Below are 24567 nucleotides of genomic sequence, written 5' to 3'. Positions count from 1 at the left end.
TGAAAAATCATACACTATAAAAGAGAGGTGGGGTTAGATGAAACATATATAAGAGGGGTACCCCTATCATGAACATAAGATTTGACATGAGCAATTTGGGAGGATCCAAGGCCAGAGTTCCCTCACCTTGTCCCGAGGGGAAAAAAAAAAAAAAAACCTTGAACACAAAAACCCAGTTTTTTTGGGTTTGGGGGGTTGAGTACTTATGGTGTCATATGTCACTTCATTTGTGAATTATTTCGTCCTTTTTGTTTCCACACGTCCGTTTCTGAATAGGAAAAGTATAAGTAAACAATGAAAATATTAAACAATATAAACAATAGATATATCGAATATTCATTTTACTAGTATACGGATGGTTATTTTAATATTAAAATTTAGAGGGTTAATTTGGAAGTATAGTATGTTTTTATTTGATTGGTGATTGTTCATGTTGTTCAACAAAGTCATTGTCCCTTAGCATGTCCTGAATGAATAATATGGACCACAGAAAGGGCCTAACTAGAATGAAAGCTACTACCATGCTATCTACCTTCCGTGAATTCACAGTGGATAAATAAATATACAAAGGAAAATATCAAAAGAACTAAAGAAGCAAGAAAAACATGACATAATTGATTTTAATGGATTTAAATCCTCTAGGTAATGTTATGAACAAACTATTGTAGAAGTTGGAGACAAAGTTTGATAACTTTACCTAAAGATAGAAAACTGAGGATTCAGCCCTCGATATAGGCAAGAATTTATACATGGAATTGGAGAGTAGCTAGCAATGTACCTTTTTGCTAAGAGGAATAGTTCTAGACAAGACAGCTTAGTCCGTTACTATATATAGCTTGATGAGAAGTTACAAAAGCATTGATAATGAATATTATTATTTAGTGTGCATAAGGATATATTCAAAGACATGCATGCAAGCAATGTCACCTTAAATTGGTAACCCCAATTCTATTGAAACGACTACTTGACACTTTACTCCTCAAATGTGAATGATAATGAAGAAGAGTATTATTGGAACAAGCGTATCCGTATCTATCATAATCAAGTCTCTGTCTTGGTGCACTCTGCGATCTAACCTTAGCTCTAGAAGAGTGCGTGTTGGACATGTAGTTGGGGTGCCCTGCATAGCCATGGAAGGAGCACTCGCTCCTTGTGGGCGTAAAGGGTCCACCCTGCCTCCTAGATGATGACGAAGACAATAATGTTTGCGGGCTGTTATCGGCGGTTCTTGAACATACTTCTTCTTTTCCTTTCATTGACCTTAGTGGCGGTTTCCATGTGTCTACTTCCAGAATCTTGTCACTCATCTTCTCCTCATCCTCATCTCTGTTTTCTCTTTCTTTCATCCATCGCTCTAACCAACTCGAACCAAACCGTGCCCCCCTCTCCCTGAAGTTCGCATTGGAACTACATCTCTGCCACCAGTTCAACAAGAAAATTTATGTGTTAATAACTACTAACATTTAGATAATTAATATGAGGAAGAATTAGAATTTCATACCTTCAAAATAGAAGATCCATCAAATTTAGTACTATATTCTTCAGGGACCTTGAATGAAGCAAGATTATATTATTATAAACAAGAATTAGAAAGCATTGATGGCATGGATAATTATTAATTAGCTTACAGGGTAATAATGGGAAAGTGAAGGCTTGAAAGAGTGCATAGTGGTATTAGTATGTGAGAACACGCGAGTGGCACGTGCCTGGGCCTGGAGTCGCACCAATGTTTGCATGCGCCTTAGCATATCTGCGGTTTGCTTTCTCACGATGTGGCCCCTAACCAATGCTTGCAACTTCACCAATGCTTTTAGCGCTCTCAATGCCCTCCTTGCCTTCAATATCATTACATTACATTCCTTTTTATTAGTTGAAAGGTAGTGAAAGGTGAAAATGATGCAACCCCTCCCCTGCTGTCTCTCTTTCTTTTCCTAATTCTTACATGTTAGTGACCTTAACCACACTTATTCATTACTTCATTCACGTGAAACTTTTTAACATAAATTAAAGTAAGGTGAAAAGCACCTTTTAATTTTTTCCACAAAAGAATACGGTAAGAATGTAATAGTTTCTTCTTCCCCTTATTAATTTGGCCGTCCAATGCAAAGAAAAATGAGTTTGACCAGAAAACATACCATACAGACCTATTCAAAAAGCCAATTAATTAATAAGTGGTTAACAACTTGTTCATCACTCTCCTTAATGGCAAGGCAACCCTACCAACAAGCACTTACTTAGTAGCTTCGTTGGCGCAGGGCCACTGCTACCACAACCCCCCTTTTTCCTGAGCTTTGAGCTTGCTTTTTGGTGTAGAAATGGCTATTCTTCTTTGCCTTCCTCCAAAGGTAACTATCCTTTCATAAGTCACCAAAAAATGTGGGCCTTTTTTATATGCTAAATACTAGCATACCCACCCCTCACTTTCCACAATAAAGTTGAATCATGTTACCCACTATCAAATTTTACTTTTTTAGTTTTACCCTCTTATATGTAAATGTAACTCTCAAGCCATTCCCTTTTCCCAACATAGCGTTTTGCTGATGAAATATGAATAGTATTACTGCATCAATGTGGAATGAGCAATGAACAATGTAAAGCCAAAGTAGATGCAAGAAGGTAGAATATATAGAACATAAGGAGAGAGACAAGACAAGTGACCCATAACAATATTGATACGAAAAAAAGAAGAAAATTTCCTAAAAGGACCAATTTACTGCACAAAATAAAAAGAATCTCTAATATGAAGGAAAATGTATATATGTTGTCAGCAGAAAACAGTAGTACTGAAAATCCAAAGGCCAGACAAAATACACGCTTTCCAGAATCGTTTGGGATAATACTAGGTTGACAAAAAAAAACTACAACTTGCTTTATTTAGCATTAATTAATTGTCGTAATAATTAATGAATGCTAAATAAAGTTATGACTTGTTTACGACTGATTTTCTTTGGTTACCAAACATTTTCGTATTGGAAGGGAAGGGGACCAACGCCAGTATGTCCACGGAACAGGTTGTTTTCACTTTCATGCGCAAATTAAAATATTTTATTATTAAAGAAAGAAAATAGTGCTAGTGAGTAGTGACTATCATCGTTGGAAATTAAGCATTACTTACTAAGTTACTATTACTAGTTGCGAAACAGTGAACAAATTTCAAAAACTAGCGACAGAATGATTTATTGTTCTAGTAGTACTATAATTTTCACATACCAAGTAACCACGAAACGCCGATTGTATCTTAACGGCGGCGGAGGAAACGTTCGGCCTGCTGGTAGTGGTAGGAGTAGTTGGGAGAGCTCCGGCGCTGGTGAGGCGAACAACCTCGGCGGCGGCGTGGGCGGCTGCGAGAGCGGCCTCTGCAACGGCTGCAGTGGCGGCTGCAACGGCGATGGCATGCTTGTTGGCGTCTAAGGAGGAGGAGGAGGGGTCATAGTGGTGGTTGAGGGCGGAGGAGGGGGGTTGTGGTTGTGGAGGGTGTTTGGCGAAGCTCCATCTTCTCTTGGGCGGTTTGGAGGCAGGGGTTTGTGTGGTGGGTTTCTTTTTGGCGCCAAAAAGTCGGCGGAAGAAGCCCATGTTACGGTGTCAAGTCATGATCGAGAAAGGATTATGTGGTTTATTTGATTTTGGGTTCAAATGAAGTAATCCAAGAAAAAGAAGAAGAAGAAGAAATGAGTGAGAGAAAGTAAGAGAGATAAAGACACTTATAGAATGAACACCTCAACTCAACTCAACTCAACTCAACATTAAATATTAAAAAATATTATTGATATACTAAAATTAACTATCAATGTATTTATATATTTATAAATATATGTACGATAGTAGAAATTCAGGTGCAGTCGACTTCATGTGAAGTTGATAGTTGAGAGCCGTTAGATGGTTTGACTAATTTGACTAATTTTTCACTTAACGACTCTTAACTATCAACTTCACGTGAAATCGACTGCACCTGAGTTTCCTCCATGTACGGCTGATTTTAGTATACATGTAATAATCGATACATATGTATACTAGGTCTACGTGTATTTACTATTTTGCTCATTTGAATTTCGATTTAGGTAGATACTACAATGAAGACTTTATAATTACTTTCATGTGAAAATATTTTTTTGACCTTTAAATAATGAATTATATTATTAGATTTTGATATTTATAAAAATATTATCTTTGTTTAAAATATGGCTAAATAAATAAGTCACATTTTTAAACAAAATATTTTCATAAAAATATATTTTTATCATCTTCATTTAAATAGTTACCTTCCATTTATATTTCATCTTTAACTTTCTTCTTATTCTCTCATCACCTCTATGTCCTAAGTTTATTAACTATTTTATCTTTTTTTAAAAAAATATATGTTAGTTAAATTCTGAAACTTATCTCAATATTTGTTTTGTTTAAACAAACTTCAATGACATCTGGTTAAAATTCATTTCTAAAAGGTGAAATCGAAAACGTGTAAATATGGTAATGAAAAATAAATTTAAGGAAAAAAAAAAGTGAATCACTGAATTGAGAGATAATAATTTAAAATAATTCGTTTTTTGTTTTTTTATAAGTGAAATAATGTTAGCTAAAAATAAAAAAATGTTTTGCAGTTATAAATTCTTTAGTAATTACTTATAACAATAAGTTAACAATAGGTAGCAGAATTTTGATAAATTTCTTTGCAGTCTTTCCTACATGATTGTGTACATGTTCTAATGTTGTTCATCCTCTGTCCGCTTTCACAATACCTGATGAGTATCTTATCTCTTAGCTTTATTCAAATTATTAATCAAGTTCATTTCTATACTTCAAAAACTATCATTTCTTTTTTTGACAAAAAAGAAGAATTAATTTGTGTACCTTAAACAAAAGAGCCAAGACTCAAGAGACAACATATGATTATGCGGAAATATAGTAATCCAGTCATTTTTCTGTGGAAATACGACAAAGTTTTCATTAATTCTTAACAATACTAATGATTAGCGAATAACGATGCTGGCATTTATGGGAAATTGGGAATTGCCTGAAACAGTTTTATTGTGACATACTGAGATACAAATATCATATCTTACTTGGGTAACAAAAATGGCCAGGCACCGCAGAAGAACAGTAGTGTACAAAACACGTATATAAAAGTTCAAAATGCACTATACTAGAAGGTAATAAGAAAAGGGTGTTGGAATCGAATCAATACAAGAACACAAGTAAATTAAACTTAGTACAAGGTATAGCTGCTTCTTCTCCAACGTAACAGAACAAGTTTTTATTAGTACAAGGTAATAATTCCAGCATGCAGCATATGCAATTTTTTCCCCTATGGTGTACAAATTAAATGACCCACATCATATACCAGCCAAAAATATAACAACGACCCACTAAACTGTTACCAAAGGCATGTAAGTAAGGCTGCGTTTGATTTTAAGAATAGAACAGGACAAGGACAAGACACGATAATAGGACAGGATAAGATACTGATGGACACAAAATTTTGTGTTCTTATATTTTATTTGGTGATAAATTATAACAAATTATGAAAATTCAATTTATTTTTATTTTTTTCATTCAAAAAATTTGAAATGAAAAATATAACAATAAAAAATATAATTATAAAAAATTAACAAAAATAATGAAAGAAAAAAAAAAGTTGTGTTCCTTCTTAATGTCTCCGTATCTTTCCTGTCAGGATAGACACAAAATACACTAATTCAGTGTCTCTTCCATGTTTCTTCTACCAAACACAATTTTGTGTCTCAGTATCTCAGTGTCCTGTCTCTGTAAACAAACGCAGCCTAACAGTATGAGTTAACATTATCCCATCATTTTAGTAGCAGAGAGAAGCCTAAGGCTATATCTACTAGACACAACATACATAAATGGAGGCAGCCACATTTGGACATGGTCCTGTCGTGCCATGTGTTGATGTTCAAAGCTAAGGTGAGAGGATCCAGATTGATAGGAATTATATCTAGGCAAACTAAAATTTCCAGCATAGGTCCGCCATAAATGGATCTGCGTACAAGGTATCATGTGAGTGTATATATTTGGTCAGACAGAGATCTAGCGCTTTTTTTTTTTTGTCATAGGTATGGAGTCTTTAATCAGTTACGGAATCAGGACCAAAGCCCAAATAAATATTACATGAGAAGCCCATAACAAGAACGAAAATGAGAAAAGGAACAAAGTTTGGAAGCCCTCTAATTAAAAGGGTTTTGCACTTTTGCTATGGAAAACAGTTAGGGCTCTTGGGGCTTAATCCAAACTATGTTTTGGTAGTCCTATGACGTTGTGCTTTTTGTGTCACTGCTAAGCCATATTATTAAGATAGGACATAGTGAAGTCGTTCCTTGTAGTCAACTCCAGCTAGATAGGCGATTAATTTATTAAAGATAGCACGTGAAGCACGAGGGGAGGTTGGATCCTCAGAGGTCAATTCTGCTAGCTGGAGGGACACTCTCAAGGGCCCTTACCCTTTCAGCCTCTTTAAGTCTTTACCCACACAATAATTACTGTCTCCCAACTCATTTCTCAACCTATCAATCAAACTTGAAAATTCTTCCAAGGATCAAACTTATTTTTTAGCTTAGGATGATCATGTGTTGGTAGTGCCACTGTTCTTATTCATATTGCGATGGATGGTTGTGGTTGTGCCACAACATGAACGGTTTAATAAGTCAACTAGTCAAGCCAGCCATGTTACCACTATTTATCTAGATGCATATATTTAATAGATTTCACAATTTGAATGCACTACTTTGCTTTACTTTGATTGTAATTTAATGAATTCATTTGTGTCGATTATTCTATTTCATTGGAATTGAATTCTCTGAGATATATATATACTTTTCGAATCTAGAACTCTGATATCATATCATGATACTACTCATCCAAAAAATTTACGCTGATGAGAAAAAATAACACTAATGATTATATCTCTAATACTCCATAAACCTCCATTGTACGCATTATACAAATATTCCATTGGCTCCCCATACTTTCCCCATATATATATACACACCACACACATATCAAGTTCAGTTGTCTGTCCGGAAAATGCTGCTAGAAACATATTGTTATAATAAATTCACGGTGAAAACTCAGGTGCAGTCGACTTCACGTGAAGTTGATACCTGATAATCGTTAGATGAAAATTCAGTCAAATCAATCAAATCATCTCACGGCTTTCAATATCAAGTTTACGTGAAGTCAACTTCACTTAAATTTTCACCTAAATTCACACATCAATATAACATAGACTTCAATTAGCTATAGTCAAATTTGTTTAGTTAATATCAATCAACGTTTTTAAATTAATGTTTTATTTTATATTTTAAATTCTAAATTTCAAAACCCTAAACTCTAAATCATAAATCACAATTTTAAATTTTAAATTCTCTATAACTAATTAAAAGTTAGTTCTTATACTTATTTTTTCCGTTAATTTTCTTATTTGATCATTATTAATAATTTTGTTAATCAATTATATATAGCAACACAAAATACATTTATACAAAGAATTTTATATCAACCATGCATGCGGTGCAGATAATTAATTAAATACTGTGATGTTGATAAGAAAAAACAAAAGATTATTAAGGAAAAAAGAGAGTAACCATGTGATTCTCGATTTGGCAGCTACTATCAAGATTAATTAATTTCTTTAAATTTCAACTCTAACCTAATTTTGTCATGTTGGTTAATATAGCTTATGCCTTACATGAATGAGAAGAAACCAAATATTTTATTTGCAAGTTCCAATTAACAATCGTGTTTAAGAAACGGGTAATTAAGTACGCGGAGCATACTTCAGAGCTGATCATCATTAACATACATACACCAAAGTAGGATTCAATATTAATATCTCATTAATAAAGAAGCAGCAGCTAAGGCTGTATGTATGTCTCGATTTCAATGGATTCATTTCCTTTTTATGGTCTTCACATGATGATATATAATTCACTTTACATAACATTCAGTGGGTCAATGCTCGATATTTTTGTCACGCATTTTTCCCGTGATAAATTAAAGTTGTAATGTCATACATTGAAATCTTGTATTAGGATTTGTTTGGTACGCGAATCAAGAAAGTTGTAAGACAAAAGTCTGTACTAGCTCCCCTTTTTCTGCCTGATAAGAGAATTAAGAGCATATATAATGCATAAATATATAAATTAGGATACTTTATATAGGGATGTGCATGGTCCGACCCGGCCTGAATATTCGGCCCGGCTCTGAACATTTTAGGGACTATTTTGGTGTGATTTTACCGGATTATTTTGGTGTGATTTTACTAGGTCTAGGGTCGGGTAAGAGTCTCAAAAATAGACCCGGTCATTATTTCAGGTCGGGTACGAGCCATGGTTCGGATCGACCGTCGATCCGGTGGCCCGATCATCATACACAATTAATATTTTGTGTTATTAGTGATGGATGATGGCTATTCTTATGTGGAATTTAAGTATTGTAAACCTTAATAATTTGTGTTATTAGTTATTATAAGATTATAAGTTAATGTTTTATGTTTAAAATGCATAAGATTTTAGACTAATGCATAATATTGTGTTATTTATATTGATTTAAATATTTTATGTTATTAGACAATATTAGTATTGATTATGGTTATGTTTTAATTTTAGAGAAGAGTTGGTTCTTATTATATTTTTCTAAGTGAATTTTACTATGTCAAATAATGGTTGGAGTCTTGGAAATTTAGATATTTTCACATGCTAGCTTATAAGAAGGTATCAAGGTAATGTGGTGTTAACGGCCCGGTTTTCACCCAGTTTTTACCCGGTATAATTGTGGCCTGAAAGTGTATAGGTTTCATCGGGTCTAGAGTCGGGTTCGGGTCTAATAAATATACCTGGTATATATTTCGGGCCGAGTCTGGGTCACATCAAATCCGGTTTCACCCGACCCATGCACACCTCTTTATATAGATAAATTAAAAAAAAATTATACAAATGTTTTAAATTGAATTTCATTACATGTCTCGTCTGATTTGATTTAGAGAATCAAATGAGATATGTATATAACAAAATTTAATAAGTCAAACGAAAGATATATATATAACAAAACTCAATTTAGAATATTTATGAAATATTTTTTTATTCAATTTATGTATGTAAATTATCCTATAAGTATGTTTCTTGCTTGAAATTGCATATATGAAATGTAAATATATAGGAGCGTGAATGCACGCGTGATGTGAATACGTGATGATACAATGAATAGCTAGTTAGCTACGCCCAACATACACATTATTATTCCATGCACACTCATGTACTATACGTCCCCTTCAATTATAAATTCTTTTTCTTCCCTTTTTATCCTTTGAAGGTTAATGAACATAGACATATATATAAGAATTTCACTTTATGCCTTTTCCAACACACACTACTCTCTCTACCTTTCCATTTTCAAAACCTAAGAACAAAAGGGGGACAAAAGAAAAATGGTGCCTCTACCACTACTTCTTCTTTCTCCTTAATCCAACACACCAAGGAAGAAAATGGAAAAGCAAGTTCTGTCTCTTTTCATATTCTCCCACCTACTTTATCTCCTCCTCCTTTACCTTTGAACCCAAAAAACCCTTTTAATTTCATCATAAAATATCATCTTCTACTCTACTTATGGGGGCTGGTATTTCTTTGTCAACTTCAAACAAGTATGATGATGATGATGGTGATGGAAGGCCAGGTCTTGGGGACATACCAGAGAGCTGCATATCAAGGTTGCTGATGAATCTGGATCCACCAGAAATATGCCAACTGGCTAGAGTGAACCGCACTTTTCACAGAGCTTCCTCAGCTGATTTTGTGTGGGAATCAAAGTTGCCACAATCCTACAAGTTCCTTGCCACAAAAGTCTTTGGTCAAGACAATATTATTGCTTCTATGACTAAGAAAGACATTTATACAAAACTATGTTTACCCAATCGCTTCGATGCTGGCACCAAGGTCAGTCACTTAGTTATATATATCATCTCTTAATATTGCATTCATTTTAGCTTTCCCTTTTGAGCTTTCAAGTTCTCTTTTTTGTCTTCTTTTTGCACTTAATTACTAAACCCTTCTGTTTATTTTTTGGATTTGTTGTTCTTATTATTATAGGAAGTTTGGTTGGATAAATGCAGCGGACAAATTTGTTTGTTCTTGTCATCCAAGTCCTTCAACATAACAGGAATAGATGATAGAAGATATTGGAATTATATTCCAACTGAAGAATCCAGGTAACTTATTATTATGTCGTTTTTAATGAATAATAATGTAATATTAGATCTACAATTCTTCTTTGTGTGTGCTCTTGTTTTCTGGTTTAACTTGCATTGAAGGTATAAAGGTTCGGTAATGTTTTTGGTCAAAACCTGAGTCCTGAGTCCCAAGTCTTGATCCATTCCAATTATTCCTTCTTTGCTTGTCTTACATTTACTTGTATATTTTTCGGTTGGATTTTTGTTCTATAAATATATCAAAATATAATCTTTCTTTCATCATGTTGCCTGCCTCGGTCTTAGATCTACATTGTGCATGAATACATATATTATACTGAAATATTTGGTAACCAAAGAAAATCAGCCAAAAATAGTCATAACTTGTCTTATTTAGTACTTATTAATTATTGCGACAATTAATTAATACTAAATAAGATAAGTTCTGACTGTTTTTTTTTTTCTCTCCCTAGCATTATATTACGGGTAATGCTAGGTAGACAAAAAAAACAGCCAGAACTTACCTTATTTAGCATTAATTAATTATCACAACAATTAATGAATGCTAAATAAGACAAATTATGGCTGTTTTTGGATGATTTTCTTTAGTTACCAAACATTTTACTATATTACTTATAAAGTCTTCCAAATTAAACAACTAGTTTAAGAAACTATTTGTCTGTATCTTATAGGAAGAAAAATGAAAGAATTTTGTATTATAACGATAAGTTCATTTCTGTCATGCTTCACAAGTATTATGTCCTATGATGCACGGCCACTGATACGGACATGGGACACGACACGACACGGAATACGCCGACACGCGAATTTTAAAATCTTACATGACACGGGGATACGCATACATATAAAATATAAAATATTTTTTTAGATAAATCGTAATGATATTTTAATATTTTATTGATATTAAAATATAAATTAATTTTTTAAATTATTTTTAATGTCTTATTTTAATTATATCAAATATTTAAAATATTTTTTGTTTTACTAAATAATAATATATACTATATCTAAATTTATTTTAAGAATATATATTAAGAATAAGACCGGACACGTTGATACGTGATGGTATTTAGGTGTGTCCAAGTGTGTCCGGAGAAGAATTTTTTATTTTTTATTAAGACACGGTTTGGACACAGCAGACACGCGTGTCGGACGAGTGTCGGTGAGTATCGTGTCCGAAATGTGTCCGACACGCAGACACGGCAATTCAGCCAAGTGTCCGTGCTTCATAGATTATGTCCCATCCATCAGGCAATCTCACTCTAATATAATAATAATACTTATCAAGTGACTATGTCTCGATTTTAGGAGATATTTTTCAGATGATATGTGGTCAATTTTGTATTGAGTTAAAATAAAATAATATCCCAAGTGCGAAAATGTTCAATAATCAATATTTTTATATTATTTTCAAACGTTGAAAATAGCTAGTGATCTCTGAATTTAGAAGAAACCTAATACTTGTAGAAATGAACAATGTTGTATGGTATGGTAATCGTTCTGCCTAAATATATATATCTACGTTGAAAAACATTCATTATTGAATTTTAGATTCCCAATGGAACATGAAATTTTCCATAGATTACGCTAAAAGCTTTTCACCTAATAATGTAGGAATTTTCTAACGAGCTGTCAACAATCTTGAAAGCTTATGGGCAATGCCATTGGTTTTGACATATTAATTATGGCAACTAATAAATACTTTTAGTTTTAGTCAATCATTAATATTTTATCTGTAATTAAAGAAAAAGAAAGAAGAGTGCAAGCAATGCAATCTGCAAATTAAAAAAAAAAAATAGTATATAAACTAAATAGATGAAAAGGACTACTTGTGTTGAAGGGAAAGCAATGATAGGTGATCGCATAGATTTTGCTCATTCTGTATGGAATATGGATAAAGCAAAGAAGAATGCAAGATCATATTCTAATTGCAACAAAAGCGTCGTTGGCCATTATTTATTCATTTGTTTATTATTAATTACTACCACTATATATTATGTGCCTTCGGTCATAACTTGGGAAGCATGCATACCTTATCATTTGTTTATAATATGCTTAAGAAGGATTACTATTAGAATCTATGCAATTTGTTTAATTTCTAGAAAGGTTAGAACTTTTCTGAATAATAATACCCTTCCAATATTAAAGAATAATCCTTTTTGTGTGCTTAGCTTGTTCCTCGGTCCCATTGAAAAGGCGTAATAATAATAATAATAATAATAATAATAATAATAATAATAATAATAATAATAATAATAATAATAATAAGAAGGTGAAAACTCATGTGAGATTGATTTCACGTGAAGTTGATACCTGAGAATCATTGGATGAAAATTTAATCAAATCAGTCAAATCATCTAACGGCTCTGAGGTATATGTAAAGTCGACTTCATCTGACCTACTACTAATAATAATAATAATAATAATAATAATAATAATAATAATAAATGGTTTCAATCCAATAAAATTGCACTTTTCTTCTCCTGGAAAAGGATTCCAACTCTAAGCTGATGGCTTTTCCTAATCAACGTGGTTTATTGTTGCATTTGAATTAGCATTTGGATTTGGATTGATATAAACATGGCAACCGCAGGTTCAAGAGCGTTGCCTATCTTCAACAAATGTGGTGGGTTGAGGTGGTGGGGGAGCTAGAGTTTGAATTCCCTGTGGGCAGTTACACCCTATTTTTCAGACTCCAATTGGGCATGGCCTCTAAAAGAAAGGGCCGCCGTGTGTGCAACGTGGACCAAGTCCATGGCTGGGACATCAAGCCCGTCCGATTTCAACTCTCCACATCACACGGCCAGCGTTCTCACTCAGAGTCTTATTTGACTGGCCCAGGGGAGTGGATCCACTACCGTGTTGGAGATTTTATTGTTGATAGGCCCAATGAGCCCACTAAACTGAAGTTCTCTTTGGCCCAAATTGATTGCACTCACACCAAAGGTGGCCTCTGCATAGATGGTGCCATCATCTGCCCAACCCAGTTTAGCCACAAAATTTTACTCTTCTAGCTCATTATTATTACGCACAGTTACAGAGCTTATAAACAAGGGTCTTCTTTTTTAATTTGCCACTGGCACTTGTAACAAGTCTCATTTCCTCTTGATGTTTGTGTTGTACAGATTAATTTGCTGTTTGATACCATAGGTATATTATTAAACAAAAAAATTGGGAACCAAAGGTTAGGAAGACAAAACACCCCAAATTTGTTTTATTTAATGATATTAGTAGTTCATTCTCTCATCTATATTACACGCCTATAATTGTCTATCATAATGATAATTACTTTGATTCTTTTATACAATTTAACAAGAGTAATAACGTTTTTAAAAGTGCAGTGATTTATTTTGATTTTTTTAATCAAATATATTAATGGTAATATCAGTTATACATTTAAATGGTAATAACCATTATACATTGAGTGTTCTGTTAGAAAAAAAAATTGAATTTAATGGCATTTTTACACCTCAACTATATAAGTGTTTAATTTTGTTAATGGGAATACTGTTAGTCATATTTTTTTATGAAGTAAAAGAAAGATTTTAACAATTGTTGCACTTATCTAGCAAAGATGATTTTTTTTTTTTGGAACAAAATGAATTCAATACAGCATCGTAAAACGAAAAAGAAAACAAATACAACACAACAACCTAATCAAGTAAGAGTTATCTCTAATATTATTTTCGGTATTGTCATCAATATCAGAAGTAATCTATACTACTCCATTTTTTAAATTTGGCTGCTATTGATATTTGAAAATTTGTTTCTACACTTATTTTTTTATTATGAAAGATCCTTTCATTTCTTTTTAGTGAAACACTTCAAATAATTGAAATAAAGCATATGAGCCACTTTTTATATTTTTTCTTGCTAGACCAGACACCTGATTAACTCTTAAAATGTCCCTTCAGTGAATTCAAAACAACTCATTGATGCATGCGCATCATGTGTGTTTTTCTATACTTTTTCATATAAAAAATTAGTTCATAATGCTGAATTATTGAGTACTTTTGTGCTTAAGTCATATATTACTTTGAATTTATTAATTTTGAAGGAAATGATAGAAAAAGAAGCAAAAAACACAAAACAAGCTCAAACGAAGAAAAGAGGAGCTTTTAGATACGCTTTGAAACTTAGATACGCTTTGGAACCTTAGACCACGCTTTTAAAAGCGTGGCCCATGACCCATGAAGAAGTAGCCCACACAAAACAATGCCTCCACGCTTGCTTCCATGAGCGCCAGCAACAAAAACACCCTCAGAAAAGAGGCAGCGCTCACTTGGGCGCTCTCCTGGGCGCTCACTTGAGAGCGCCTTCGATACTGAAAATTGAAGATTTTTTGAAGTGTGTGTACGCACAAGCCTGTGCGCATGCACAAAAGGGTGATTTTAGCGCTCGTTTGGGCGATCTCAACCACGCTCGCCTCAGCAAGCACCCAACATCCCAACTCTCTCAAGCACGATCGCCAGTGAGCGCCTTCGATTCTGAAAAATGAAGATTTTTTGAAATGTGCGTACGCACAAAACATGCATTTTCAAAGAATTGTGCATACGCACAAGCCTGTGCGCACGCACAAAAGGGTGATTATGGCGCTTACTTGGGCGCTCGTTTGCACGCTCATGTTGGAGAGCGCCTTCGATACTTTACCAAGGAGAATTTGAGGTTTGTGCGTACGCACACCCCTACGTGCGTACGTACAACTGTACAAGGGTGATTTTTGCAAGTGTGCGCACGTACAAGCAAGCGTGCGTATGCATAAAAAGAAAAATAGCTAGCGCTCATTCTTCACGCTCAGTAGCAAGCGCCATATTCCAGCGCCACACAAAGGAGCCCATATATGCCAAAGGACCCCTGGAGCATCATTTTAGTTCAATTAATTTCACTCCAAGTCCACTTCAACTTCAAGCAAACAAGCCCACAAATATCACTCAATCAAGGCCACAAGAAATCATCTAAAATAGTTAATTTTCATTTGATTGTAATTTGTTTTCAATTTCATTTAAATTTGTAATTTAGGAGAGCCTATATAAGGCCTTAGTTTCATGATAGGAGGCGGGATGTTAGACATTCCGCTAGGAGGGATCTTTGGACTCTCCCTTCACACACTCTTCTTTTCCTCCATTTTCTTTCTTACTTTGTGAATAGTTTTTTATGAATTACTAACTCTTTCTATTGCAATTTAATGGGTTGATTTATTTTCATTCTTCATCTTCAATTCTTCTTTTATTGTTGTTTTAGAGAGAGTTTTTGTGCTTCAAAGATCCAATTACTATCGAGAGAGGGATTGGATCTACTTGAATTTCATGATGAACTTGAGAAAGGAGTCATGAAATTCAGTTTGAGACTTTTCTCTCATAATCCTCTTGATCAATACATTCTTAGTCCGGTATGTGACATGTAACCACTTTGAATTGAGGTCTTGAAGATTGTGTGGCCTTTGAATCATAAATTGAACTTCATCTCTTCTCATGACCAATTAGATTAAGAGATTGGCAATTGATCAAGTTAAGAGAAATCAAATCACCAAGAGATTGGGGTTTGATTACTTATAATTTGCCAAGAGATCATGATTGCATGATTGAAGAGGAGATGAGAATTGTTGATCCTGAGAATGCAATATCTCTTGATCCTAATGCTTTCTTTTTATTTTTACTTCTAGTATTTTAACTTTCCGTCATTTACTTTCTTACACTTTACTTTCTTGTACTTTCCATTCCTTGCAATTTACTTTTCGGCATTTTATCTTCTTACACTTTACATTTATGTCATTTACTTTCTAGTCATTTATTGCTTTCTTTTAATTTCATGTAATTTACTTTTCCTATTTGCTCATCATCACAATATAAACCGTCTAACTAGAATAATCAATTGACTATTGATTGCTTAATCTTTTAATCCTCGTGGGATCGATCTCACTCTTGTGAGTTTTATTACTTGATACGATCCGGTGCACTTGCCGGTAGTTATGCGAAAAATATAATTTTTCCGTATCACCCATAACCTCCCAAAATCAGATAGCCATACACATCATACATGTCAAGTAAAATCACAACAAAAAAATAAGTGGTGAATAAATTCAACGTCTTTTTTACATAAAACACAAATATTATCATCCTGCTGAGTGATTCCCAATCTGCATAGTCTTTTTTTAGTATTCACTTTGTCTATCAACATGAATCAAATGAACAACTCCACTCTTGGCAGAACCAAATCTTTCCAAATAGTTCTGGTGAAGTTATATATATATTAAACTACGCTAATAAATTAACAGAATTTTGAATTTTAAACTTTAGTTGTTTCAATAGGTATTGTGTTATGATTTCGGTTTTGTATTTATTATGTGAGTTAAGTTAACTTTCTTACTCTTTTTAGCAGCTTTTCGTTGATGATGAGTGACAATTTATCCATGAAAGCATCATTTATTATCTTCATCATCGGATATGAATCATATGATTATATATGGCTTCAGTACAAAATATGTACCAACATACATTAATGACTAACCTACCTATTTGTAAAGCTCTCTTTTGGTTCTTTGCTTCACATGTTTCTCTATCTATGCACAGGAATCATCCATCAAACTTTATTCGATTTCTCATGATTAAAATGCAAACATCTATGATGTTAAAATGTGCAGAGCATCCTTAGTTTCTTCATATACACCATTTGAATACTTAATAAAATTTAAAGATGAAAAATAAAACCGTTTTAAAAGAATTGAGATATGTGTGTAGTCTTCTTAGTGGCATGATTATATGGTTTTACAAAAACTTCTCCAAGCCATACACCAAATTCTGCAAAGATAATAAAGTAAGAATGAATTGGTGAAAGAAGAATGATATAAAATGAACAAAGGAAGGTACCTTGAGGCGCACAACTTTTCTAATGGCTAACAGCAAGCCTGGCATGAGGCATTGCACATTTGTAATATCATGCTTGATAGAATATATCTGCATGCAACGAGTTAATGTCAAAATTTATTAACTAAGAAGAGGATAACATAGAAAACTTCTTAGTTCTTACCTCTCCTGGAGCAGAGAAGTGAACTGTTGTACTTGAGGGAAGTCCTGGAAGTACCAAGCTATGCACACGAATTCCATCTCCAAGGACTTGACCCCTTGCCAACACATCCGTTGAAGCATCTTCTCTGTTATAGATCTGACCCAGGTTTGACAGATTCTTTGCTATTTGGTTTGCATCTACTGATGGAAGATCCTGTTCACCACCAATCCAATCCTTATTTTTTTTTATAACATCTTCATCAAAAATCATTCACAGCACTATCTTACATTTGCATTAGCCTTGGATTCCACAATCTCAACGTTTCTGTAATGGAAAGAAGCTGAGATTGCAGCTTGTTGTAGCAATATTGATCCTATGGAAAGGGTTGGTGCAACCAACACACCCTGGTACACATAAAAATGCTAATAAAGTCCCATACACCTTACACCTTAGTCAGTTACCACCAAGTTTTTTGTGCTCACCATGGTGGCCTTGTCACAGAATGCAGATAATGCTGCAACCGTATCTAATTCCATTCGCGGAACGTGCACTACGCTTCTCATGCCAAATGCTGTTACCTACTCAAATATGCACATGTGAAGAACATGTCACACTACTTATTACAAAACTATCTCCTACCCTTTTTAATTAGTTAGTTGAGACACTAGACCTGTTTTACATTGTCATATACGGAGGAAGGCTCAGTAAAATCAACTACAACTCCTGCTCCCTTGGACTGCAAATTCCATTCTTCAAAACATAATACAATAATTAAAATCTTATGATGCCATCACATGATTATATATATTACCTGAGATATAGAACCCAAAACCATAGTGAGATTATTTATTATGGGTATTTCGAGGGGCTCTTCCATGCCACATACCTAATAATAATAATTAAGAAAACAACAAACTTGAGAAAAACTTGTCTAGTTTCAGAGACAAAAATAAAGAAGAAAAAAGAACACAAATACCTGTCCAATATCTTCCCCAACATGACAAGTATCTACAGCACCAGCAAGTTCCATTCCCCTAGCTTTAGTCACAGCTTCCACTGCTGCTCTTCCTATCTCCTTGGCTGCTCCATTTATCACTACCTGTTTTAAAACCATATCACTTCATTAGCATTTTCACAATGCATTGCATGTTGGTAAATAATAGTAATGGCACCTTAATGTTGGTTTGTGTAGGCTGGGCAGAGCATGAAACATAGTGCTTGATTCTGAAATTGTGATTGTGATGAGAATTATTATTCCTATTCAAGTAGTAGTTGGTGGAATGGAAATGAGAGCTTAAGGATACCATGGTTGCTGCTCCTCTATGCAACACTATAGATAAGGCTATAAATATGTTATATGACCAATGTGTTTATTGAGAGATAAGGTTTTTGGTTCTTTGATAGGCCTTTATTGAAAGCTATAGTATAGCCAACGTGGCATATATACATGCTTTTCCCAATTCATTGTTTCTCAATTAATCACCAGAAAAAAAATACCACCATTAATTCTTGTATGTTATCTAATCTAATAAGAAAATAAATGAATTAGTGAGGTGCTCTTTATTGAATCAATCACTTTTAAAAATCTAAATTTTGTAGTTTATTTTATATATATATATATATATATATATATATATATATATATATATATATATATAATTAGTTATTTTTTTATTTTAAATTCAATAAGAAATACATAAATTTTTTTTACGTACTCTTTCAATTTTATTCCGTATTCTCTTTGTACATAAAAAAAATTAAGTATAATATAACATCATATAATATCAAATTTATATATTATATGAAACCTACTACATAACAACTGTCTTATCTATTAAATATAATATAACCATACGGCTGACAAAGTTTAATTCTAAAATAATGTTAAGTCTAAATAAGTACCAATCATAATTAGCCAATTAAACTGCTAGGCATGATCACCAAATGTTGAAAAGGTCATGGTAATCCACCAACTGAACAAACTTGCACTATTTTGTATGCTAATGTGATAGTGATTTTGAAAAACAACAACATTGATCTACCAACTTAAACTAAGAGAAACACAAATTTTCATATATATATACAAACTTCTGAATTCTGGACACAACATCAGTTTGTGCAGAGTTCTTGCATTGTAATTTTCCTGAATCACATGACTCAGCTTATTCTTTATTAGACCCCACACATATAACATGTATATATGTTCTTTTTGAAGTAGTTGTACATTATATATCTATATATATTCTCCTAATAACTGTTTTCAAAAATACATGTTGAAATGACATCAAATTATTGTAAAATATAAATAATTGCTTCTTTGTTCTATAGTCAATGGTCTTATATATCTCAATTTAATTGTAAGATCTTAGTCATTAATCAATTAATCAATACAAGATGAACATTCGTTCCATATATAACCAATACTAATTCATCATCTTGTCGGCACCTATGGAAGAATTAATATATTACACCTCACCTGAAAGTTTATTAAAATTTCCATTTGGTAAATCCACTAAAATAAAGTAATTATAACAAAAATTAATAAATTAAGAAAACAAAAAGTAAAATTGTTATCTATAAAAACCAAAGAATAAAGTTTTATTAGAAGGCTACAAAGGATTCAATCCCCTGAAGCTAAAATCCAAAACACCAAGTTGTGTTGTAATCCAACTTATCCCGTTGTCTAATTATTAATTGCCACATTGTGTATAAGGTCCTTGGGGAAAGATCACATCAATGACAATGTATCACGAGAGATGGATTATTAGCTAGCTAGGTGATGCTGACAATCCTGACTATAAACTTAAGGTGGATGCACTTTTACGGGAAAGATCCCTTTAGATTGAACCATACACAATTATATGAAGCCTAATTGATCATCAATCCCATAAAAAATTAAAAGAATTTTATAATTTTAAGATGAAAAAAAGTTTTACACAATGTAAAAATATTTCTTACACAGTGGATTGTTGGGCATTGTGATCAAGTATTGTTTAATTAAAATCCTAATTGGTCGGTAGCTTGTCTCTAATGAAACATGGCCCAATCCCTCCATGACGGCTTGGAAATGAGAGAGCACGGTGAGGCTTCAACACTGAATCGCAGCTCCGAAAGCAGTGTCACGTGCGGCCAAAGTGTCGGTGTGGACTGTGAAATGGAGTCAGCATCTGCTTTTACCTTTTAAGGCTTAGATTTTAGAGCCCACCTCCCTATTTTCACCATGTCTCCATTTTTTCCTCGTCATGTCCTCACAAATTCATTTTTAATCTTACTTACAATTCTCTTTATCTTAATTTTTATAATACATTGGCTCAATGTATTATTAAAGATGAAGTTTAGCAACTCAATAATAGCAAACATGCTGCTGGTTGCGCGCATTGACACCATGTGATATGTACACTACTTGTGCTCCAATAATATATTGGTTTTTGAAGCAACAATGTGTTTGCTCTGAATTAGTTCCACCCTAATCACAATTTTAGAGTTTCTTTAGAGTTGTAATAAAAATTATAGTTGGGAGGTTGTCAGGGGAAAAAGGGTGTATGAAAAATTGAAAATTGAAAAGTAAGAGTATTATACGTGTATATCTACTGCGTGCTGCGTCATCTAAAATAAATTCCAATTCCGAAATTACCCTTACCCCGGATACCAGTCTTTCACCAAACCCCACACCCATAATCTCTAAGCTAGGATATCACGCACTCAATCACATAATTTCAGACACAGACACCCAAGTTTCCACTTCCATATTAAAAAAAAAAAAACCATTTTGGCGGCTTTGCATGTTTCCCTCTCTCATTTTCCCCTTTTCCTTTTTTTTTTAACCCAATATTCTTGTGGTGGCTATAGTTTTATATTAATTTTATAAAATATAATAAGTCATCTTAATATTTTACTCATATTTAATTATTGAGAGGAATTAATTTAAATAAAATATATTTTTTTTAAAGCAAAACCTCAATCCAATAAAGTGGAGCAAACAGAATTGGATTTAGATCCTCTAAAGTTTGAATTTTATTTTAGAAAGTAAAGTGTGATCTCTCATCATTGATTTTATAGATGGGACCAATAATAAATATGAAAGAGAAACTATTCAAGGGTACAAGATCACACTTTACTCTCTAAAGTGAAATTTAAACTTTAGAGGATCCAAATCCAACAGAATTAGTCAAACACTGCAATCCAAACGTAACACTACAATCCAAACGTAAAGAAAGTAAGACAATAATATAAAGAAAATGGTTAAGTACTTTTTTCATCCCTAAGGTCTTGGCTCAAAATCAAAATCGTCTCTGACCTTTTTCCGTTATTAAAGTCATCCTCAACGTTACAAAACGTTATAAAATCATCCTTTTGTCCATGAACAATATTTTTTTGACAATTTTACCCTTAAACAAAAATAAAAAAAAAATCGAATCGGCCAAAAACCAATCGGTTGGACCGGATCGATAACTGGCCGGTTCGAATACAACGACGCCGTTTTTTTATTTGTAAAAAAAACAAAAGAGAAGTAGATTATCCATTCTTGGACACTGTCATGACCTTCTCCCCTAGAATTAATGTCTTTCAGAAACCCTTCTATTTGCTTCATTAGAATTAAGTCAGCATAACTTGACCATTCGAGTTCTGCACTTATGCTTTGATAAACAGCATCACATTGCCCATGAATACCTTTAAATATCCTATCATACTTGATAATCATTACAGCATCAAGAATTTTTCCAAAAATTTCGATGTCCAAATCAACCTTTCTTCCTACTGTTATTCTAAATAACCCATCTAGGACACAGATAATTCCTCTTATGCTAAGAGCACAAGAAAGCAAAGTAGTACTAGGAGTAGAAAGATGACAAAGAGATCCATGCAACATGCACTCCCAGTAGGCCTTAGGAAGAACTCCTGAAGTTTTTTTATCAATAGCAGCATCCAACTGTGATATGAGGCCAAGGACAGTAGGTTCAATTCCAGTATGTTTCATGAGCAAGAATGGTGAAAAATCAGAAGCCGGCTTTTGTTGGTAACTAAGGCTACTAAGAAAAGCTTTCTGATGGGGCTTGCAAGTACTTGTCCAACAAAGATGAGAGCGCGCTTATTAGACATGCAAATTTACCAGACTCCACTAGGGAGGAAATCATGCTCCCAGCCAGTTCAACAGATTTCTCTTCCCCAAAGCATTCTTAGTCCAGCTAAGGCCCTGTACTGAAATCGCTTTGTCCATGTAATATCTCAAACAAAAATTAAAAAACATGTAAGCAAACGCAGACGATAGATCCCTCTTCTCTTCCTTTCTCATTCATAACAACAACCCTTCATCTTCTCATAACAACCATTCTTCTCATATCTTCTTTCTTCTTCATCTTCTTCTTCTTCTCATTCACAACAACAACCCTTCATCTTCTTCTTCATCTTTTCATTCACAGAGTAAGTTTATTTTAATACACATGATTTAACAGAGCAATCAGAACCATACGATACAAATATGCAAATTTGTAAAATTTCTACCATCAGCAACCAGCAAATACAAGACAGAGCCATTAACAACAGGAAATTACAATTTACAAAATATTCAAAACCAAACTTCAAACCAAGACCGAAGAAGAAGGATTGAAGAAAAATGGAACAAAAATTGAAGAAGAAAATCGAAGAACAACAATTTCAGAACTTCAAACCAAGAAGAAGGCCGAACATTCAGTGAAGATGAAGACGAGAAGCCACTAATTTGGGTTCCGCGCCAAGAAGCCAACGAAGATGAAGACGACGTGCCGAGTTACTGGTTCCGAACACGGGGAAGAGGAAGAAGCGACGGCGCTGAGGACCTGGGGACGGCGGCGGCGCTGAGTACCTCGGAATGGCGACGGTGACGAAGGGCTAGGGTTCCCTTTGCTTCAGAGTTCTCCAGTCCAGGGAGTGACAAATGAATGAATGATTGGGGGGAGTTGGTTCATGAAGACACAAATGAATCTGCTTCTCTTTTGTTTTTTTTTTTACAAATAAAAAAACAGCGTCGTTTTATCCGAACCGGCCAGTTACCAATCCGATCCAATCGATCGTTTCTCAGTCGGTTCGGCGGTTTTTTATTTAATTTTTGTTTAAGGGTAAAATTGTCCAAAAAAAATGTTCATGGACAAAATGATGATTTTATAACGTTTTGTAATGTTGAGGATGATTTTAATAACGAAAAAATATCGGAGACGATTTTAATTTTGAGCGAAGACTTTAGGGACAAAAAAAGTACTTAACCTTAAAGAAAAACTCTCGTATCATATCTGGCATAGCCATCAACAATTAAAGGAACCATACCTTTTCGCTCATTAGAACTCACGACGATCATGTTGATAATCTCTTCGACCCCTTTGTCTTTATTATAAAAAATCTTTTTAGTCTTTTCCATCCGGATGTAAATAAAATATAGGGATAAGTATGATTTTGGTCCCCAACGTAGGGGCTGAAAATTTTTTTCGTCCCTCGCCTTTTTTTTGCTCTAAAATGGTCCCCAAGGTTTCGGTTTGTTTTAAAATCGTCATTTTTACCAATTTTATTTTTTTATTACCAAATTACCCTTTATTAAAAAAATTTTAAAATAAAATAAATATAAAATAAAAAAAGAAAGGGGATACAGAAGTGGGGTTGGGGGGCGAGAAAGAAAGAAAAGGGGGGGGAGGGGGGCCGAGAAAGGTGGGGGGGGGAGGGTGGAGGGTGGAGGGGGGAGAGAAGAGGGACGCCATGCCGCCGCACCGCCGCACCGTCGTCCGCCACTTCTTCTTCTTCTTCTTCTTCTTCTCTCCTCGCCGCCGCCACCGACTTCATTACCGCCGTCGCTCTTCGCTGTCGCCGCCGCTCTGCTCCTCGGGGAAGGGGGAAGGGAACACGAAGGGAGAAGAGGGGGGGAGGGGGTTTCGGGAAGAAGAGGGGGAAAGGGGGAGGGTCCTCGCCGCCGCCTCGCCGCTCTTCGCTGCCGCCGCCCCGCCACTCTTCGCTGCCGCCGCCCCGCCGCTCTGCCGCACCACCGCACCGCACCCCCGCCGCATCACCGCACCACACCACCACCACCTTCTTCTCCTTCTCCTTCTCCTTCTCCTTCTCCTTCTGCTGTTTCTGTTTCTGATTATCAATTTTTCTAGTTTCTGTTCTTTTTTGGTTGTTCTTCTGATTCATTTTATCAATTATTTTTGCTGAGTTCTAAGTTCTGGGTTGAGTTTTGATGATGATGATGTGTTATGGGTTCTGGGTTGAGTTATGGGTTCTTGTTTTTTTTTTTTGTTGTTCTTCTGCTTGTAACTGCTTTTGTTGTTGTTGTTCATTTGATTCCATTGTTGTTCTGCTTCTGCGCTTCTGTTCTTCAATTT

General features: G+C 34.3%; 3 protein-coding genes across 4 annotated transcripts; 1 reads left to right on the top strand and 2 right to left on the bottom strand.

Moving 5' to 3' along the window:
* Window positions 1–671: 671 nt before the first annotated feature.
* Window positions 672–3729, bottom strand: LOC107619083 (protein IQ-DOMAIN 23). 2 transcript variants are annotated; one of them, XM_016321291.3, is made up of 4 exons: window positions 3211–3729; window positions 1629–1835; window positions 1502–1549; window positions 672–1415 (listed from the first exon to the last, which is right to left on the bottom strand). In XM_016321291.3, the coding sequence occupies exons 1-4, from the start codon at window positions 3571–3573 to the stop codon at window positions 924–926; spliced, it is 1110 nt and encodes a 369-aa protein (XP_016176777.1). In that variant the 5' UTR covers window positions 3574–3729; the 3' UTR covers window positions 672–923. The 2 variants fall into 2 exon arrangements, with proteins under 2 accessions (XP_016176777.1, XP_020966933.1); XM_021111274.2 differs by lacking the exon at window positions 1502–1549 and having other exon boundaries at window positions 3211–3722.
* A 5596-nt stretch (window positions 3730–9325) lies between these two features.
* LOC107618527 (F-box protein PP2-A13) lies at window positions 9326–13466 on the top strand. Its single transcript, XM_088500037.1, has 3 exons — window positions 9326–9944; window positions 10098–10216; window positions 12810–13466. Exons 1-3 carry the CDS (start codon window positions 9618–9620, stop codon window positions 13228–13230), a joined length of 867 nt encoding a protein of 288 aa, XP_088356163.1. The 5' UTR covers window positions 9326–9617; the 3' UTR covers window positions 13231–13466.
* A 3325-nt stretch (window positions 13467–16791) lies between these two features.
* Window positions 16792–18615, bottom strand: CRR1 (Dihydrodipicolinate reductase, bacterial/plant). Its single transcript, XM_016320620.3, has 9 exons — window positions 18394–18615; window positions 18198–18320; window positions 18033–18107; window positions 17892–17957; window positions 17704–17799; window positions 17509–17625; window positions 17243–17434; window positions 17083–17169; window positions 16792–17013 (listed from the first exon to the last, which is right to left on the bottom strand). Exons 1-9 carry the CDS (start codon window positions 18526–18528, stop codon window positions 16981–16983), a joined length of 924 nt encoding a protein of 307 aa, XP_016176106.1. The 5' UTR covers window positions 18529–18615; the 3' UTR covers window positions 16792–16980.
* Window positions 18616–24567: the final 5952 nt, after the last annotated feature.

This window comes from Arachis ipaensis, chromosome B9 (genome assembly GCF_059453495.1).
Source record: "Arachis ipaensis isolate K30076 ecotype BB chromosome B9, ASM5945349v1, whole genome shotgun sequence".
NCBI classification, from domain to species: Eukaryota; Viridiplantae; Streptophyta; class Magnoliopsida; order Fabales; family Fabaceae; genus Arachis; species Arachis ipaensis.
The sequence above is the reverse complement of the archived record's forward strand: the minus strand, read 5'-3'. Positions and strand labels throughout refer to the sequence as shown.